The 18,922-nt window shown below is 45.3% G+C and overlaps 1 protein-coding gene across 3 annotated transcripts in view; it reads left to right on the top strand.

Annotated features, from left to right (window-relative positions):
* Positions 1-18,922, top strand: part of Cyth3 (cytohesin 3) — a 107,132-nt gene that overhangs the window by 71,096 nt on the left and 17,114 nt on the right. For 2 of the 3 annotated variants that reach the window (XM_057765642.1, XM_057765641.1), the window contains exons 2-4: positions 9,219-9,301; positions 11,057-11,121; positions 11,524-11,590. In XM_057765642.1, the coding sequence (XP_057621625.1) occupies positions 11,084-11,121; positions 11,524-11,590 (105 nt within the window). In that variant the 5' untranslated portion in view covers positions 9,219-9,301; positions 11,057-11,083. Of the gene's footprint in view, positions 1-8,143; positions 8,245-9,218; positions 9,302-11,056; positions 11,122-11,523; positions 11,591-18,922 lie in introns of those variants that run through there. The other variant, XM_057765643.1, reaches the window with a different exon arrangement.

Raw genomic sequence — 18,922 nt, 5'->3', positions numbered from 1 at the left:
GTTTAGTGTCCTGTTCTACCATTCTCTGTCTTACACACTTGAGCCATTAAGCCCTGGTAACCCACGGTCCTTGGGTTTCAGTTGTGCACAGCCGCAGCAGCTTCTTTGTGAGTGCTTAGAGACTTGCATTCAGGTTCGCACACTTGCATAGCAAATGCTTTTACCCACTCATCCATCTTCCCAACCATTGTACTATACTCTGTTTTTAAAGACAGTGCTGTTTATCTGTTTAGTGTATGGGCATTTTGCCTTTTGTATGACTATCCACCATGTCCATGCTTGCTGCCTGCAGAGACCAGGGAACTCTGGGAATCAAACCCAGGTCCTCTGCCAGTGCTCTTAACCTCTGAATCACCTCTCCATCCCTATAATATGTCCATTCAACTTATCATAGTCTCCCATCAAATATATACCATTTCTATAGAGGAGAATAATATTTTTTGTTTTGTTTTTGAGGCAAGGTCTCACTTAGTAGCTCTAGATGGCCTTGAACTTAGGATGGTTCTGTCGACTCAGCTTTCTGAGTGCTGAGTTTGCAGGTGTGCATTACTGTGTCTAACGAGGTTAAGAGTTTCCTAGCAATGCACTTTTAATTCTTCCCTGTCCTGTGTTTTTTACTTTTACAGAGCTGCTGAACCAGTACCCTGTTTGCTTTTGTTTTCAACAGCAGCAGCAAATCTTTTCGAGAGATTTGCATCAAGACTGGAAAATCTTTGCTCACACAACTGCCCTTTGAGCACTTGACAATGTTTTGTATAGATTTTCATTTGATACCCCTTGCCCACCCACCTACAGATCTGCTAAAGATTAATTATTTTTAAGTTTTGTTGTCTGAAAAAATAACTTGTTTCACCTTCTTTTCTGAAAGACATTTTACAATGTTCAGAATTTTGTCTAATTTTCCCTTCATTTTGGTCAAAAATTTAAGTTCAGTTTTAGTTACCCATGACTGATGCAGACTTCACCAGCCCTAAGGTGCTTTGATTTTTGCAGATCTTTTGAGGGAGGCAGGTACCTGAGAAAGCAAAGACTGATCCAGGACATGAATTTGTTCTGAATCTTTTCTGAAGGCTTGCCAGTGGCAGAAACACAGTATTTCCTGCCTGCCTGCCTTCCTGTTTTCCTTTGTGAAAACATTTAGGTTAGCCAGTCAGAATTTGGACCAAAATATTGAAGCTCTGCCTGTTGTCTTAGAACTATCATGGACTCATGCTTTCGGTCCTGTTGCTTTCTTAGAAGTTTCTGACTCTAAATAACCCCTCATTATGCACATGAAGAATTTAGACCTGTCTCCATGTGGTCAGAATTCTGTGGTGGAGCCAACTTGCTTCAGGGATTTCACTGCCAGACTAGTCATTATAGTTAATCAGCATTTGTTATTTTTTTTAAAGCACAAATAGTTTTATTCATTGTAAATAAGAGAGAAGTTTAAATTCATTTGAGAAAAATGAAAATTACAAGAATTTTTATAGAAAATAGCTTCAGGTATTCAAAGCTTAACGTAAGCCAACTGCATAAAAATCAGCATTTAGAGTAGTGGGAAATAGTAACACTAGTGGGGAGAGGGACAAGAACAAGAGAGGGACTGAGGCAAGACAATGAAACATGAGCTGGAACCTTCAAAAGCATTTGTAGGAACAGGAATTCACAGTGAGGAACAGACACAAATCTGACCAAGAATGAGACCCGGGATACAGCAGACTCAGAGTTGGAATAAATGAAAACCACAAAACTACAACCCAAATCCCCAGATCTTCAATAGCTTGATCCAGATGTTACCACCACTCACCCTCATTCAGAGAGAAGTGTGAGAAACACTGGTCAGAGCTGTAGACTGTCACCCTGGAAAGCCAGTGTCAGGAAAACATTATTTTGTTCACATAACATACCTGTTGACATGAAAAAGTTGTGTGTCACAGGGTTTATATGAGGTGTACTTTCACATGGTCATCATATCTCAAACTTGTTGAGTAGCTCCTGAAATGATTGGCTTCACAGCCTCCTGGTGTTCCGAGATGGGGTGGTGGTACCCAGTGTTTGTCCTGTTTTGCTCCTGACCACACTGGTGGTTCTCTCAGCACCTTCTACAAGAATGGCCATCATCTTACAAACACTGTGATTTCTGGGAGGATTCATCAAAGAATCCCTTGTTTTATACCACAGCGAGAACGTGTAGGACAGACAGGATAAGCTACCAGCGTGGATATGCTCCGGCAGTGTCCTCCCTGTCTCTCTGCCTTGACTGCTCTGTATCATGAGGAGGCACTTCTCATCCACACCTCTATATTCACTGCTCTGGCCTTGGTGCAGGATATGGTGAGATGTCATAAACTGAGCAGTCTCCACCTTTGCCTATCCCCCCTCCCCCCGCCCCCAGCCTAAACACTGGGTGAGCTCAAGGCCAATCTGGATAACTTAGCAAGACTGTCTCAAAGTAAGAAAGGGTTGGCGGTGTAGCTCAGTGGCTTGGCATGTGCAAGACCTGCCAACCCCCAACAGAAAAAGGATCAAAGGTGGACTGGGATATAGTTCTGTGGTGGGTAACTGCCTAACATGCCAAGACTTCCATACCCAGCATCACAAATAAAAGAGAGGAAAGGGAGAGAAGAAAGGGAAAAGGGAATGGGGTGGAGACTGAATCCTCACAGAGACTTACATTAGGAATGTCAAGAAAGGCTTACCACAAAGAGTACTTCTAGTCTCATGAACTGATGCTTGACAGTTTTCTAAACTGGAAGAGAAACAGTGACACTAACAAGAGTTAGAGCAAAGAGAGGTGTGCACAAACACACAGTAGGTGGAAAGGTGCGCGTGTTGTGAGCCTCACCGTTGACTGAGTGAGAGTGAAGAGACTCCCGAGAAGGTCTGTGTAAAAGACCTTCGTTCAGTAGGGCGTAATGGAAACTGATGTTGCAGCAGAGCCCCCGGCCCTCCTTCTAGGAGATGTGGGAGCTGCACTCTGAGCACCAGCCGAGGTTTCATTAGACCAGCTGTGCTCACAGGAAATGTACTGTCGGTTGACTGTTCTTCCCTGCCTGCGGCTGACTTGAGGTTGATGTCACACTCAGGAGAAGCAGTACTATATCAGATGACTCTCTTAGCCTCCCAGAAGGCACACCCCCACCTCTGCTGAAAACTCAGCTCACAGACAGGTGATGTCAAGGCCCTCCACAGTGAAGCTGTTATCCATTTTTACAGCCAGGAAAGAAAGCACAGAGGGGAGCCTTTGCTTCATGTTGCTTCTGTTATGGAGATACTCCTTCTGTTGAGCACTTCTTATAATTGGTAAAGACCATGATGGATGGAAACCATTGTCTTTTTTTTTTTCTTTTTTTCCTTTTTGGTTTTTTGAGACAGGGTTTCTCTATGGAACCCTGGCTGTCCTTGAATTCCTTCTGTAGACTAGTTTGGCATTGAACGCACAGAGATCTGCCTGCCTCTGCCTCTACAGTCTTGGCAGTAAAGGTGTGTACCGCCAGGCTATGCCTTTTTTTCTTATTGTAAGTTGGAGGAAATAGTTTTCATTATGACATCTTTGTCAAGAGTGTCACCTAAGCCTAGAGAGTCAAAGTGACAGCGTGTACAAGATGTCAGGATGTGAGTCCAAGCCCTTTATTAAAGATTGTGTGTTACTGGGGAAGGATAGTTAGCCTCCCCTGAGCATTGCCTGCGTTTCACTGTACGTGTGAAATGGCTGTGAGTCAGCAGATCCTGTGGCTGTAGGGAGATTCTGCTGGTGATGTTGATGTTGGTGGAGAAGTGACAGAAGTAGTGCAGAGATTGGTCCAGGAATAGTCTACCATGTTCTTTTATCCTGTGCGTTAACATGTGCACTGAGTTAACATGTGCAGAGATTGGTCCAGGAATAGTCTACCATGTTCTTTTATCCTGTGCGTTAACATGTGCACTGAGTTAACATGTGCAGAGATTGGTCCAGGAATAGTCTACCATGTTCTTTTATCCTGTGTGTTAACATGTGCACTGAGTTAACACTACTCCGACCCTGTTAGTCAGTGCTGAAGAGTGCTCTGCTATTTCCCAGGCCTGTTTCTGCCAAATCCTTCAAAAGATGTTGTAGAAGAGATGATACTATCCATTTAAGGCCAAGTGGTTTTTTGGGGAGGAGGAGGGATCATTTTTTATCATGAGAAATTTTAATTTTTTTTCTTTTCCTTCCTTCCCCCCCCCCCATCCCCAGACAGGGTCTCACCATGTAGCCTTGGCTAGCATGGAAACCAGGCTGGTATTGAACTTACAAAGATCCACTTGCTCTTGCATCCTAAGTGCTAGGAGTAAAAACTTGCCCTGCCACACCCTGTGGTTATAGAGGACTGCAATAAAGTCGTCCCACTCTAGCTGAGAATTGAGTATAATAAAGGGTTCTTTAGCCGGGCGGTGGTGGCGCATGCCTTTAATCCCAGCACTCGGGAGGCAGAGGCAGGCGGATCTCTGTGAGTTCGAGGCCAGCCTGGTCTACAAGAGCTAGTTCCAGGACAGGAACCAAAAGCTATGGAGAAACCCTGTCTCGAAAAAAAAAAGGGTTCTTTAGGGCTAGATTCAAGGATCAACAGTCCTCTGCACGAGTGGGGAACAGGAACCGAATCCAGCAGCTGAGAGAGACCACACATTTCTACATCTGTTTTTATAGTGTTGGACTAGATGCCCAAACATCAGGGAAGAGTTGCTCCAGACACCATTCACATAACCACAAATTGATGCAAAAGCAAGAGGATTTTTATTTTGTCATGACAGGGTCCTTCAGGTTCAGGATATGAAGGACAACGATAGCTGTTACAGCCCATCTTTTAAAGCAAAAAGCCACAGACACAAGGGGGGAACCTGTAGGTTGTTTTCCAACTTATTGGATTGGCTTATTCAAAGGGTTACTAGCAATGATTGGTCTATTCCAGGGCAGGAGAATAGTTGCGTGGTCAGGTGATAAGGGAGAGCATCTGTGGTCCATCCTGACCTTTGGTTCAGTGACTAAATCAATACATCAGGAACTGAGTCAACATCTGTGGGTTGTATTTGCCTCAATTCCCAAAATGGAGTTACGTTTGAAGATTATTCACAAGGACACAGGAGGATAAGCAGTCCAGCATGTGGGTGTGTGGGCGACTGTCCCTTTTCCAAGATAGAGTGAGTGTAAGGTTTTAGAAAAATATCTTAGGGTGGAGGGGGCTTACAAATGCATTTAGAGTCTTTCAATAGTACCCCACGACCATGCCCAAAGTGGTCCAGCATCTTGAAGGCCATTGACAGAAGGAGTTCACACAGCATATGGTGATATTTTGTTTGTGTTTTAACAAATAGTTTGTCTGAAGATCAGAATGCAGAGTTAAGCCACTAGAGGCCAGGCAGTGGTAGCACACACCTTTAATCTCAGGACTCTGGAGGCAGGGGCAGAGGGATCTCCGTTAGTTCAAGTCCACACTGGACTACATAAAATTCATCCAGTCTAAAAGAGAAACAGAGCCCACACAAAGGTAATCCCAGCACTAGGGATGTGGAGACAGGAGTGATATGGCTGGGCGGGGAGAGGGATATAAGGCGGGAGGAGACAAGAGCTCAGTGAGTCCGAGGCAGCAGTCTGAAGCAGGCAGTCTGAGGACAGGATCGCCCCTATGGTCTGTGCACTGAAAGAGGTATATAGTGGCTGCCGCAATTCTTCTCTGATCCTTCAGCTTTCACCCCGATAGCTGACTCCGAGTTTTTATTAAGAACAATTAGAATTCATGCTACAACGCCCAGAAACATCAAACTTAGAATGTAGAACTGATAACCAACCAAATAGATTCAATAGTTTTTAGTTTGCTCAGTTCTTTTTTTTTTTCTGAAATCAGAAAAATTTTTTTTCAGAGCAAAATTTAGATATAATAGCCTTGTACTCCAAAATACTTGAATATGAATCTCTAGAAATGAAGATATTTCCTAGGTAACTATAACACTATCGTCATACCTGACACAAGTTACCTTTTTAAAATCACATTTCGTGTGTGCCCGCGCATGCATGTGCATGCCACACCATGGTGTGTGTGTGTGGAGGTCAGAGGACAACTTGCAAGAGTCAGTTTTCTCCTTCCACCTTGTGGGTCCTGGGAATCAAACTCATGCTGGGTTTAACAAGAAGCACTTCTACTGTCTAGGCCGTCTCGGCAGCTCCTCTCTTTTTTTAAGACAGGCAGGTTTTGGTTGGAATTCCTGGTAACGTGAATGAGCAACCCTTCATTGTTTAGTTACTCGTTACCTTTAAAGGATAAGACAGGCATTGTAGGAAGGGAAAAACTCAGGCAGTCCATGGCATGTTTCCAATTGAAGGAACATTGGAATCATCAGAAGGAAATAATCCCAGTGTTTCCATTCATCTTTATTTACCCTTGGCAGGTGAGAGGAGGAAGACTTGGTAGAAGTTTTTAGAAAAACTATCTTGCAGAAGGTTGAGGCCTACAGCTCTCTTTCCAGACCCCTGCTTTGTACATGCATATTGGAGAAGTCTGCAGAAGGAAGGTTTACTTAGAGTTAATTTCAGGAGGCTGATCTGTTTGCTGGACAGACTGGAGTACATTTTCTCTGATATCAGGCTGACAACCACTCTGGAAGCTGGCCTTTTTGAGAAATATTCTTTATGTTAGAGTAGATGTTTGTGGTAAGAGTAATAACTTTGAAGAGACAAAAAGTGTATGCTTGCTTATGCTTCATCTTTCTGGGTGTTGGGCATTGCTGGAATTCTTGACTTCCTTTATATCTTATCTTTGAATGCTGTATGTGTCGGGCATGTCTTCTACTTTTGCTGATTAGTGTGAACTGGGACCTGAGACAGGTTTGGCCAGGAGAGTTAAGGAGATGTCCTATAGGACCTTCTGGGAGGAAGCTTGAGGATCCTGGGGTGAGAAAGCATGTAGCCTTAGCTCTATGGGGTAGAAGCCAGCTTCGTGATGAAGCTGGCACTCTGTAAAGCAAGAAGGAAGACAGTGGTTTCAGGGACCCGTGGAGCTCCTAGTCTGACGCAGTGCATGCTGCACAACTTGTAAATCTGAGTTGTTCATGCTTGATGTTGAACATCTGGATGTGTGTGTTCATGTTGTTTACTAGATACACATGGTTTTGTGGGGCATTATTTCTTTTAAAAAGATTTTACTTGTGTGTGTGTGTGTGTGTTCATCTGTCTAATGATTCTAGAAGGGGCATATAACCTATTGTATTCAGAGTCATGGAGACTTGTGAACTGCCCGATGTGGGTACTGGGATCATCAAACTCTGAGCCTCTTGATGGAACAGCAAGTGCTCTTAACTACGGAGCCATCTTTCCAGCCCCATTATGTCTTCAGTATCTCTTCTCTAGGGAAAATCATTTAATCTCTCTTGGCTGCAGTTATAAAATAGAGATAATAATGACTGTCTTCATGGTGTCTGAGGGGCTCAGTTGTTTCACAGCCTGTCTAGTAGCTCTCTCCTTTGTAATACCGTGGCTTAGAAGATTGCCTGAGAACATTGCTAAGGTGTCATTCAGTTTCTGTTTAGCGCTAGTAGAGGAAGAAGGAAATTAGTAATACTATGTCCTCTCTGCTTTTCACCTTTCCTCCATGCTTTCTTCCCTCCCTAGAGGCCATGCTCTTTATGGACACTGCATTTATTGTTCTGGTTATTTATGACGTGTTTAAATGCCTTTGATGTTAGGGTTTTTTTTTCTTTTTTTAAGTTATTTTTACTTTATATGAACTGGGTTTTCTCTGTGTATATGTCTATGTGAGGGTGTTGGATCTCCTGAAACTGGAGTTACAGAGAGTTGTGAGCTGCCATGTGGGTGCTGGGAATTGAACCCAGGTCCTCTGGAAGAGCAGCCAGTGCTCTTAACTGCTGAGCCATCTGTCCAGTCCCATGATGATTAGTTTTAATTGTCGACTTGACATAATCTAGAATCACCTGGGAAAGAAGTCTAGGTGATGAATTTTCTAGATTAGGTTGGTTTGTGGTTATGGCCATGTGAGATTTTCTTTATTGGGCTGAGGTGAGAAAGGCCTACTCTCAGTGTGGGCAACCCCATTTTCTGGGCCGGTCCTAGTGAATGAAGTAGAGCAGGCTGGGCACTGCTGTGGTTCACACACTCATTGCTCTCTTCTCTTGACCACAGATGTGTGTTCAATCTCCCATGGCATCCCTACAGCAATGGACTGGAATTCTGGGCCAAATACACTCTTTCTCCTGTAATATGCATTCATCAGGGTATTTTATCATGGTGGCAAGGTACAAAACTAAGACAATACCTAGACAACATATTGCTTATTTTTTGCTTTTGTGGTCCATAAGGAAATGTGTCTGATGTCTACACTAATGTCCTGAAGTCACCCGCTTGTTGCTCAGTTTCCTCACTTGCACTTCTGTGTGAGATCCTAGCACATTTACTCATCCTGCTGTGGGTGACATTTAACATCTTTGTTTTTAGTCTATAAAATGTGCTGCTTCAACATTATTGTGCTTCTTGCTGCCCTGCTGGAAGCTTTTCTACTGTATAGAGTTAAAGAAAGCTGTTGGGTGTGGCACGTGCATCCTTGATGCTGTCTGATGTACCTGGGTGCTTCCCAAAGTATCTGTGCCCTTTTATGCTCCTCATGTCCTGCTCCCACCCCCACCCCAGCCAATCTAGTAAGACTGATGCGCATTTTTATGCTGTCAGTTAGATATGCATAAGAAAGTCTGTAGTTCTAAAGGCTGTGGTGGGGCTTGAGTGGGAGGTCAGCATCAGGCTGTTTTCCCACTGTTTCTCTCTCCCTGCACTGTAACCACTTTGACCTTTCTTAGCTTTGTGTGTCTGGTTCAGTGCATGTTTTATGTGTTACAGATGTAGCACTTTGAGAGTGAAAGGCTAAGAAACAGTTGAGAGCTGAGTAGGGCAGGAAGGCCTCAACCAGCTGGGCTGGTTGGCCAGTGTCTGTAGTGATCACTACATGAGGGTACAGGGAAGTACCCACCATATTAACCTCTCATCAGGGCTCTATGGGTGGGGAAGGTTGTTAGTAAGACTCTGGGCAGACTAACCAGTCTTTTGGTGGAGTGAGGTGTACGCAAATGTGGATAGTTGTCCTTTAGTTTCTGTTTTCCTCTAGAGAAGCAGGCAGTCTCGGTAGGGTGGGGTGGGAAGGTCAGGGTGCTTCCCACTGCCAGTCCACAGCCTCATCAGCTTTCCTCTGACGTTGTTGACACCCCCCCTCTCTCCCCAGTGCCTGAAGACCTGTCATTAGAAGAACGAGAAGAACTTTTGGACATTCGTCGAAGGAAAAAGGAACTTATTGATGACATTGAGGTAAAACAACAGCAAAGTGTCCAGTTTGAATTTGTGTGGAATACTGAATAGGGTAGCTTCAAGAAAATAGGAAAAATGTGAGAACCATAGAGACAGAAACAGGAGTTCTCCAGAACTGAGGGGGCCAAGACTCCATCCCAAACAGCACAAGCTCTGGAACAGAGACCACAGTGGTGGGACCAGCATTCCTAGTAGATGACCGTGTGACCCCAGAGTTACAAGTGTTGGAGTAGACGGTGGCAGCAGCCTGATAACCCGCTGCCCTTTACCCAAGCACTTAGATAGTGCCTGCCCTTTGGGAGTCCAGTATCCTTTGAGTGAACAGACAAGCACGTAATCGGATGGGTCTAGCTGTATACTAAGTGCCTACTTGGTGGTGGTAGGAACAGAATGACAAATTTAAACAAAGATGAATAAAACAGATGGATAAACACTGCCTTCCCTCATTGTGTACTTGACTCAGAGGCCATGGCTGAGGGGTGTCCCACAGGAGAGGAGATGAATGAAGCCACAGTTTCAGAGCTGGGATGACTGTGGTGCTTCAGAGACAGCTCAGAGGCCTCCTGGGTCCTTTGGTGTGGAACTTCCTCAGGAAAGTCAGTCGTGTGGTCATTTTTTTGAGAAGCTTCCTAGTCATTGTCATTGCCAAAGTAAATGTCACCTCATAAGCCACTGACTGTAGAGCAGGCCTTGTCCTAGACAATAGCTCCTTTCTAGGAACTTGTTTAAGTTTGAACTTGTTGGCACACACATAATAGGGTTCTGAGTAAAATGTTTTTGTACTTGAGAGGTAATCGGTGGCAGCTTTGGCTCAAGGTTAGCTTGCATTCTTGCAACCCAGAGAAGTGCTTTGTCTAAAGGATTGAGAATGGATATCATCTGGACAGTAGTGATCATACTGCTCAATAATATAAACTCTTCCCTGAACACTGGCTACTTCATCCTGTCACCAAGGATGCTGCCTGAGGGTCAGGGAGGCAGGGAAGCCAGCCGGTGGAGAGTAAACAGTTTCTGTCCCTCTGCTTCTGATGTGTCTGAGTTGGGCCTGTCCTTGGGGGCTTCATCTCTCTCTCTTTTTGTAAAATAAATCATAGCTAATTATCACTTTAAATATTTATTATTACTTTAAATTATGTGTATGTGTGTATGTGTGTGGGTAAATGCAGGTGCCACAAAGGAGTGGGATTCCCTGCAGTCGGACTAAAAGGGGGTTGTAAGCCACCTGACTGACGTGTGTGCTGGGAATTGAACTTAGGTTGTCTGGAAGAGTAGTACATGCTCTTAACTTCCGAGCCATTTCTCTAGCCCCATGGGATTTTGTCTTCCATCTCTTATGAAGTGACAGTCATGAGACTATTGATTGGCAAACCTGTTGTCAACCTAGACATATCTGGGGTTCAGCTTCCTCTGAGAATGAGGCTGACCGTACCTCCAGTTGTGTGACTGCAGTGGAGTGAGCTGAGGACCACTATATGCTTCTACATGCTTCTGTAGTTTACGTCTTGATTATTTCCATACAAGTACTTCAGAACCTGCCTAGTGGGCCCACTTGATGTGTCTAATGACAGGTGAACATTTGTTGTGTATGCATGTGCGTGCGTGCATGTGCACATTGTGCTGCTCTGACATTGAGTCTACCTCACTGATACAGGTGTTGAGTTTTGGCCTTGTGATGCTCATGTGAGTCTCTGAACCTTTGAATGTATGATAGTTAAGATACCCTGTGACCCAGTTTCTTTTTTCTTTTTTTGACAGAGGCTGAAATATGAAATTGCAGAAGTGATGACAGAGATCGATAACTTAACATCAGTGGAGGAGAGGTAAAGTGTTCACGACTGTACTTTCAGGTTCCTCACCCTTTTGATTCCTGCCTCTTCCCAATAGCTGTAAGGGCGGGGCTGGGAAGTGGGAGACTTTGGAATTATTCATTCCTCCTTCCTGCCTCCTATGTCCTCACCAACTTTATAGGGTTGGGACTCTGGATTAATCTTTCTGTGTCGTGAGGAGCTGTATTTTTATTTATTTATTTATTTTAGAAAGGCACTGCTTTCCACCATTACCCTTTCTGAAGAAGAGTACTAAGGGCGGTGGGCTGTGCTGGACTCTGTTGTCTCTGTGTCTCAGGTTGATCTGAGATGGAAAAGGCACAGGAGGGTGTGATTCTGCTGCACTCTGTGGAAGTGCTCACTAATGATATTTTTTTAATTGTTTAAAACCAATAGCAAAACTACTCAGAGGAACAAGCAAATAGCCATGGGAAGAAAGAAATTCAACATGGACCCCAAAAAGGTGAGAGAACCGTTACAGCCTTGCGGTGTGCAAATGATTGGCTGGCTTTAGTGGCTGACTCCCCTGGAACAGAGGTAGTCATACTACCTCATGAAAAGATGGAGTTGGTATTTCATTTCGTCATAAGCAGGGTAAATAAAGCAGGTGCTTCTGGATGAACTGTTACCTGGACCTAATGGCCTTTCTCACAGTGTGGGGTTCTGAGTGCAGGTGCAATCAATGGGAGTCCCTGGGCTCAATTTGTGGGGAGCTCCAAGTCCAGTTACTCTCTCTAGTCAGCCCTGTGATGTCTGCCCACCACATTCAAGGGAGTCAGGGTTTAGTAAGACTGTGATGAATTGCTTAATAGATTTCACTTTGTGTCCCTTTTGACCTGAAATGTATTGTTATGCTAATTGCTAGTTCTGTTCAATTATTTATAATTAAGTTGCTCAATAAAGACAAAAAACTCATTTAATCTGCACATGGCTTTTTGCTGAGGAAAAAAGTACTGAAATCATTTGGTTGTAGATGTGGTTGTGATACTTGGTTTAGTCAGCTGAGTTGTTGGCAACAAAATACCACAGACTGAAAACCAGGCTGGGTAGTGCATGGCTGTAACCCCAGCACTAGAAGGTAGAAACAGGAGGGCAAGAGGACCTACAAAGCCAGCTGCAGGCCCGCCTGGGACGCATAAGAACTGGCATGTATAAATAAATGGATAAAGCCCCTAGACTGGGGGCTTAAACAGCAGACATTACTTCTCACAGTTGTGGGGGCTGCAGTCTCACATCGTGGTTGCTCGCATGGTTGTGTTCTAGTGCAGTCTCTTCTCAGTGAAGAGAGCCACTTCTTACTGATCCTCCATGTGACGCGGTGTGGAGCAAGTTTCTCTTTTCATGAAGCCACAGTCCCCGACTCCAGGGACCCCAGATGAGCATGTATCACCTTAATTACCCTCACCATCTCTACCTCCACAGGCTGTTGTAGGTTTGGGCCTCAAACCTACACAATGTGTGAGTTTGAGACACACACACAATGAGTCTAAGGACACACCAGATAATCTCACTTTGCAGCTCAGAATCCGGTGTACTCCCCATGTCTTGCTGCACGTCACCCTGTGAAAGCACAGAGAAATCCTTAGAGTGAGCCTCTTTGGGTTAGGAGGCGCTGTCAGCCTCTAGTGATGACAGCTTAAAGAACTTTGGCTTGCTCCTTGTGTTGGAGTCTAGAAGTAGCACTGGGGTTTATAAATAAATCAGGAAAGGTTTGATTAGATCAAGGAAGTCTGGAGCTGCATTACCAGAGATTGCTGTGTCAGTAACAGTAGCCAAACAGTGTCTTCTAAAGCGTGAGGGGGGAATGATTGAAAACTGAGAACTCTGTCCAGACTGTCACTAATGAAAAACAGCAGTGATATTTTTAGATATGCAAGGACTCAAAAAGTTAGTCACTAAGACCTCTTCTGATTGTCTGTTGACTAGCTGAGTAAATATATCTGAAACAAAGAGATACGTCCATGGGATACAGAAAGTGCACAGAGTCAGGTGTGTGTTGGCTCAAGTTTGTAATTCTGGCACTGGGGAGGTTGGGGCAGGAGGGTCATACAGTTCAGTTTCAGCCTGGATCACAGATGGTGACAGTGCCTCTTAAAATGGTCACACACAGAAAGATATGCAAAGAAGCCAGCAAAACCTAAGTCTAAACAAGAAGAGAGTTATATGAAAAAATGTATTTTAGGAATTCCAAATTAGCTCAGAATGTTTTATAATATAGCAAAGGAGAAGAGGAGAGAAAGATATAGAGATGATAGCTGAGGTTCCTAGGCATTGATAGGCACATATAAGTTTAAATGATTGTCAAGATTTTTGGTTGGCATTAAAAATAGGGATGAGCCGGGCGGTGGTGGCGCACGCCTTTAATCCCAGCACTTGGGAGGCAGAGGCAGGTGGATCTCTGTGAGTTCGAGACCAGCCTGGTCTACAGAGCTAGTTCCAGGACAGGCTCCAAAACCACAGAGAAACCCTGTCTCGAAAAACCAAAAAAAAAAAAAAAAAAAAAAAAGGGATGAAATAAGGTTTGTAAATTAGTAGGAGAGGTTAAGAAGGCGTGGTTATGACAGGTATGGTGGCCTGGGCTACATAAAGGGACCTTTTTTACAAAACCCTCCCCTCAGAAAGATCTCAGAAGTCTCCATGATAAGAGACAAGAGGAGTAAGTTCTAAGAAATCATTGCTCACCATGAACTTGACTTGGCTAAATTACCTAGGTTAAAAAATAGACACCAGCAGGGGCTGGGGAGGTGGTTCATTGGGTAAGAACTCTTGCAGGTTGGAAACTCAGCACCCACATGGTGGCTCACATCCATTCTGGTTCCTGTTCAGAGGATTTGATGCCTTTTCTGGCCTCTGCAGGTGCTGCATGTACATGGTGCACAAACATTCATGGAGGCAAAGCACCTACACACATAAAATAAATCAGCTGGGCTGTGGCGGTGCACACCTTTAATCCCAGCACTCAGGAGGCAGAGGCAAGTGGATCTCTGTGAGTTCGAGGCCAACATGGTCTACAAAGTGAGTTCCAGGCCAGCCAGGGCTACACAGTGAAACCCTGTCTCAAAAATAAATTAACAGATAAATAAATTGAATCTTACTGAGACATTTGGTTTCCTTTATAAGTAATTGTCTAATGTGTAGTACCCTATACCTTCACAACTAGATGGCTTAAGACTCAGAAATAGCCAGGTGGTGGCGCATGCCTTTAATCCCAGCTCTTGGGAGGCAGAGGAAGGTGGATCTCTGTGAGTTCAAGGCCAGCCTGGCCTACCAGAGCCTACAGGGCAGGCTCCAAAGCTACAGAGAAACCCTATCAGACAAACAAAAAGACTCAGAAATAATCCTCCTACAGGAGACTAGGAGTCCAAGATGAGCGCCCTTAAACATGGAGGGGTCTGTTCAGGCCTCTCTCCTAGCTGCCAGTGATTGCCAGCAGGTGCTCCTTAGCTTACCCTCCAGTCTCTATCATGGCCTTCTCTTCTGTGCACTTTTTCTCACTGTAATCCAGTCTGGCCTAGAACTCGAGGGCATCCTGCCTTAGCCTCTGAAGTGCTGGAACTGCAGGCATGTGCCAGCCACCACACCTGGTGTAACTGTTCTTTGTTTCTTCGTTTTTTACTTCAAGACGGTTTCTCTGTGTAACAGCTCTGACTGGCCTTGAACTTACTTTGTAGTCCAGGATGGCCTTGAACTCACAGAGATCCACCTACCTCTGCCTCCTGAGTGCTGGGATTAAAGGTATGCACTGCCACACTGGGCTTAACTGCTCCTTTTTAAGAATACTCATCACCATACTCAAAGTGTGCCTGCTCCTGTGTCCTTGGCTTGCCTGTGTCTCCCATCCCCTGCCCCGCCCCATGGAGCTCTTTCTTTCTTGGTCTCAGGCTTTCAACTCCTCTCTGCTTACAATCTGTTTTAGACTCTTCATCGCTGTGACAGATCCCTGATAAGTTTAAAGGAGGAAAGATTAGTTTGGGCCCATGGTTTTAGAGTTTGTCATGGTCGTATCATGCATGGCTTTGGGCCTGAGGCAGAACATCATGGAGTAGAACGCGTGGCAATGGCCCTCTGTTCATGTAGACAGAAGACAGAGAAAAGCAGGGCGGGGCCAGATAGACCCTTCAAATGCACACCCCATCAGCCCATTTCCTCGTACCAGACCCTATCTTCCATAGCTCTTCTACCTTTAATCTGCCACCCTGGAAGACTCTTAACATTACTGAAGTCAGAGCCCTCAAAATCTAATCTAGTCCAGTCTGATCACGTCTGGAAACATTGTCACAGATGTGCCCAGAGATGTCCTTCACTGACCTAGGTGTCTCAGTCCAGTCAGGTTGACAAGATTAGCCATAGGTTTGCCTGAACTCACTAGTGGCTTCCCTGTTTCCCATGACCAGAGCTTGTGTCTCTTGCAGAGAAAACCCTTCCTTACTGGGGGCCTCCTCGTGTCTCGTGTGTGTCTTGTAAGCCAGAAGTGACCTTGTCCTATTTGACTTTCTCACATCCTTGATGGTCTACACACTCCAAAATCAGTTGTATTGATTAGTTGTCTCACTGTTGTGATACGACCTAACAAACACCACCTTAGGGAGGAGGGAGGGTCGGAGTACAGGCCATCGTGGTGGGAAGGCGTGCTAGCTCTAGTGTGAGGCGGAGCCGTGAGTGCTGGGACTCAGCTAGCTCACTCCTTTTTATTCGGTCCAAGCATCCAGCCCACGGAAGGGGTGCCACCCACTTCAAGGTGGGGGTCTTTTGCTCTCAGTTTAAACTCTCTTATAGCCCCCTCACAGCCATGGCTTTTCTCCTAGGTCATTCTAAGTGCGGTCAGGTTGACAGTCAGGATCAGCTGTTACAGAGACCTAGTTCTTTGGTAGGGTAGAGGCTCAGGGCAGGTCCTGAACATCTAGACAATGTGTTCCACAAGCTCGCTCTGACATGGCCGAGGCCTGAGTTCAGGGTCTGGCACTGGTTGGGGGATAGGGGAGCCAGGTGACAAAGATGCACTCGGAATATCTGCATCTGCCTAGGGGGCATTGAGCTCTTTGAGGGAGAATGGCCACAAACTCAGTCCCTGGAGTATCATAGTCACAGTCAAGGTGTCCTGGACCAGACCCACCTTGGGCTCTGCTTCTGTGAGGCTTTGTTCCAGAATCCTGGGTTCTTTCAGATGCCCTCCTCCTTGCCCTTGGCAGATTTCAGGGTAGCAAAACTTAACAATTTATGCTCACTGTTAGTCTTTTGAATTCTGATAACCCTAGCAGGGTTCTATAATGCTGAAGTATTGACCTTTGACCCTGAGGTGTTAGTAAACTTCTGCCTACCCTCCTATGATTGCCCTTCCCTTACTGACCCCAAGGGTATCCCTGTACTGTGTCCTGCTGGCTGCTGTCTCACCATCTCTACTTGCTCCTACTTCTTCCTGTCTGGATGGGTCTGGATGGTTGGTGAACAAGTCACAGCACAAGCACAGAACAGCAGTGCTGCTGGCTCTTATCCCATGCTCCAGGACAGATGTACATGCATGTGTATGTGTGCGTGTGGCTTTCACAGTAGCACCCAAGTGGATATGCTCTTTTCCATTCCCACCAGAAATACGTAAGAGTTAACTTTAGGACTGTCAGACTAAAATGACATGTTACATGGCCCACAAATTTTAAATGTAAGACTTGAATCATCTTGACAAATTAAGAAACAAAACCCTCAACCCAGAACAAAATGTACTAGCAGAACATTGTAGGCCACCTTTCTGGGGCCACTGTGTCTCAAATACATTCCCCCAGGTATCCCACACTATTACCAAAATTAGGTTTGCTTTTTTAAAACTGCACGCGAGCAGAATGAAAATATACCTGTCTGGGACTGGGAGATAGTTCAGTGCATATCGTGCTTGCTGTGCAAGTCTGAGAACCAGAGATTGGATCCCCAAGCCCATATAAAACCTGCATAGAGCCGGGCGGTGGTGGCGCACACCTTTAATCCCAGCACTCGGGAGGCAGAGGCAGGCGGATCTCTGTGAGTTTGAGACCAGCCTGGTCTACAAGAGCTAGTTCCAGGACAGGCTCCAAAACCACAGAGAAACCCTGTCTCGAAAAACAAAAAACAAAAAAACAAAACAAAAAAAAAACCTGCATAGATGTAGTGTCTACTTGTGGGTGCCCATACTTGGGAGGCAGAGACAAGAAAACCGTGGTTCAAGATAGCTAAATAGATTAGTCACAATTAGTAGCTCTAGGTTTAGTGGGAGATCCTGCCTCAGTCAGTTAAAAGTGGAGCGCAATCAAGAAGACATGCATCAACTTAGGGCCTCCGGGCATGAGCACCTACATGAGTACATCCGCATGTATGTGCCATGCTCCCAACAATTGCATATATTTACACACATGTACCTTTGAGTTGCCTTTTGCCTTGTACCGGCTTTGCAAAGCCTCACGTTCGTTTTGTTCTTTCCATCTAGTTGCAGTCTTCCATCTTCTATCTTTATCTTTTCTCTTACCGGTTGTCTGCTGCTGCCTCAAGTTTTTGAAAATGCTAAGTAAGGCTGCCAGATGGACTGTGGGTATATGAGGAAGCCAAAGCAGGCTTAGGCCTGGAGTTTCAGCTGGAAAAGCCTCTCTGAATTTGTAGAAATGCCTCTTGGCACATAGATAGCAGATTTCCCTGTGTTCTAACCTGGTGTAAGGTAGCTTGAAACCAGCTTTCAAGTTGTGCACGTCTTGCTGTTGTAGTAGGTCCTGGGAGTTCCCGTGAGATGGTGCAGTGCAGCTGACTCAGGCCTGGTCCAACCTCTTCTCTTGACACTAGCAGCCACACTTCGTAGTTTCTTAAAGTGGGGTGTACTCAGCTGGTGTGAGCTCGGTGGTAGTGTGCCGGTTAACATGTGCTCAGCTGGTGTGAACTCGGTGGTAGTGTGCCGGTTAACATGTGCTCAGCTGGTGTGAACTCGGTGGTAGTGTGCCGGTTAACATGCTTTTGACCCAAGGAACAGAACATCCAGTCCTTCCCCCCCACAACTGGTTACACAGTAGAGTTGTATTTTATTGAATAGCTGCTATGGCAATAAGTGGCTCCCAAGTGACAGGAGCAAGGTGCTTACCTCGGTCTTTCCCTCACACGAGAGATGCTGTGGTTCTGGCCATTACGTGGAGTTCAACACAGGAAGAAAGAGGAAGGGCAGTGAAAGTCATTCCTACAGGCTTCCTCTTATGGCTGCTTGCCCAGACCTGTGTGATAGGTCATTTGGACGTAAGGGGAGCCTATAAAGCACTTGGGGTCAGGTGGCGGAATAAAAGGGTTGGTTGGGGCAGGGTGGCAAGATCAGATACAAGCAGTTGTCACACAAGCCTGACAACCTGAGTCCAATCCCCAATTGTCCAGGTGGGGGGAGAAAACTGATTCCTGAAGGTTGTCCTCTGACCTCCACATACACATGTAACATGTAACACATGTATGTCACTCATACATGAAACACACAATCATAATGAATAAGGAGATCTGGCCAGGTGGCTTATCAGGTAAACACACCACCATACCTGAAGACCTGAGCTCATCAGGTAAACATACCACCATACCTGAAGACCTGAGCTCATCAGGTAAACACACCACCATACCTGAAAGACCTGAGCTCATCGGGTAAACACACCACCATACCTGAAGACCTGAGCTCATTGGGTAAACACACCACCATACCTGAAGACCTGAGCTCATTGGGTAAACACACCACCATACCTGAAGACCTGAGCTCATTGGGTAAACACACCACCATACCTGAAGACCTGAGCTCATTGGGTAAACACACCAC

Source organism: Chionomys nivalis, chromosome 3 (assembly GCF_950005125.1).
Source record: "Chionomys nivalis chromosome 3, mChiNiv1.1, whole genome shotgun sequence".
Lineage (NCBI taxonomy): Eukaryota > Metazoa > Chordata > Mammalia > Rodentia > Cricetidae > Chionomys > Chionomys nivalis.
This window is presented reverse-complemented; position numbering and strand designations above follow the sequence as displayed.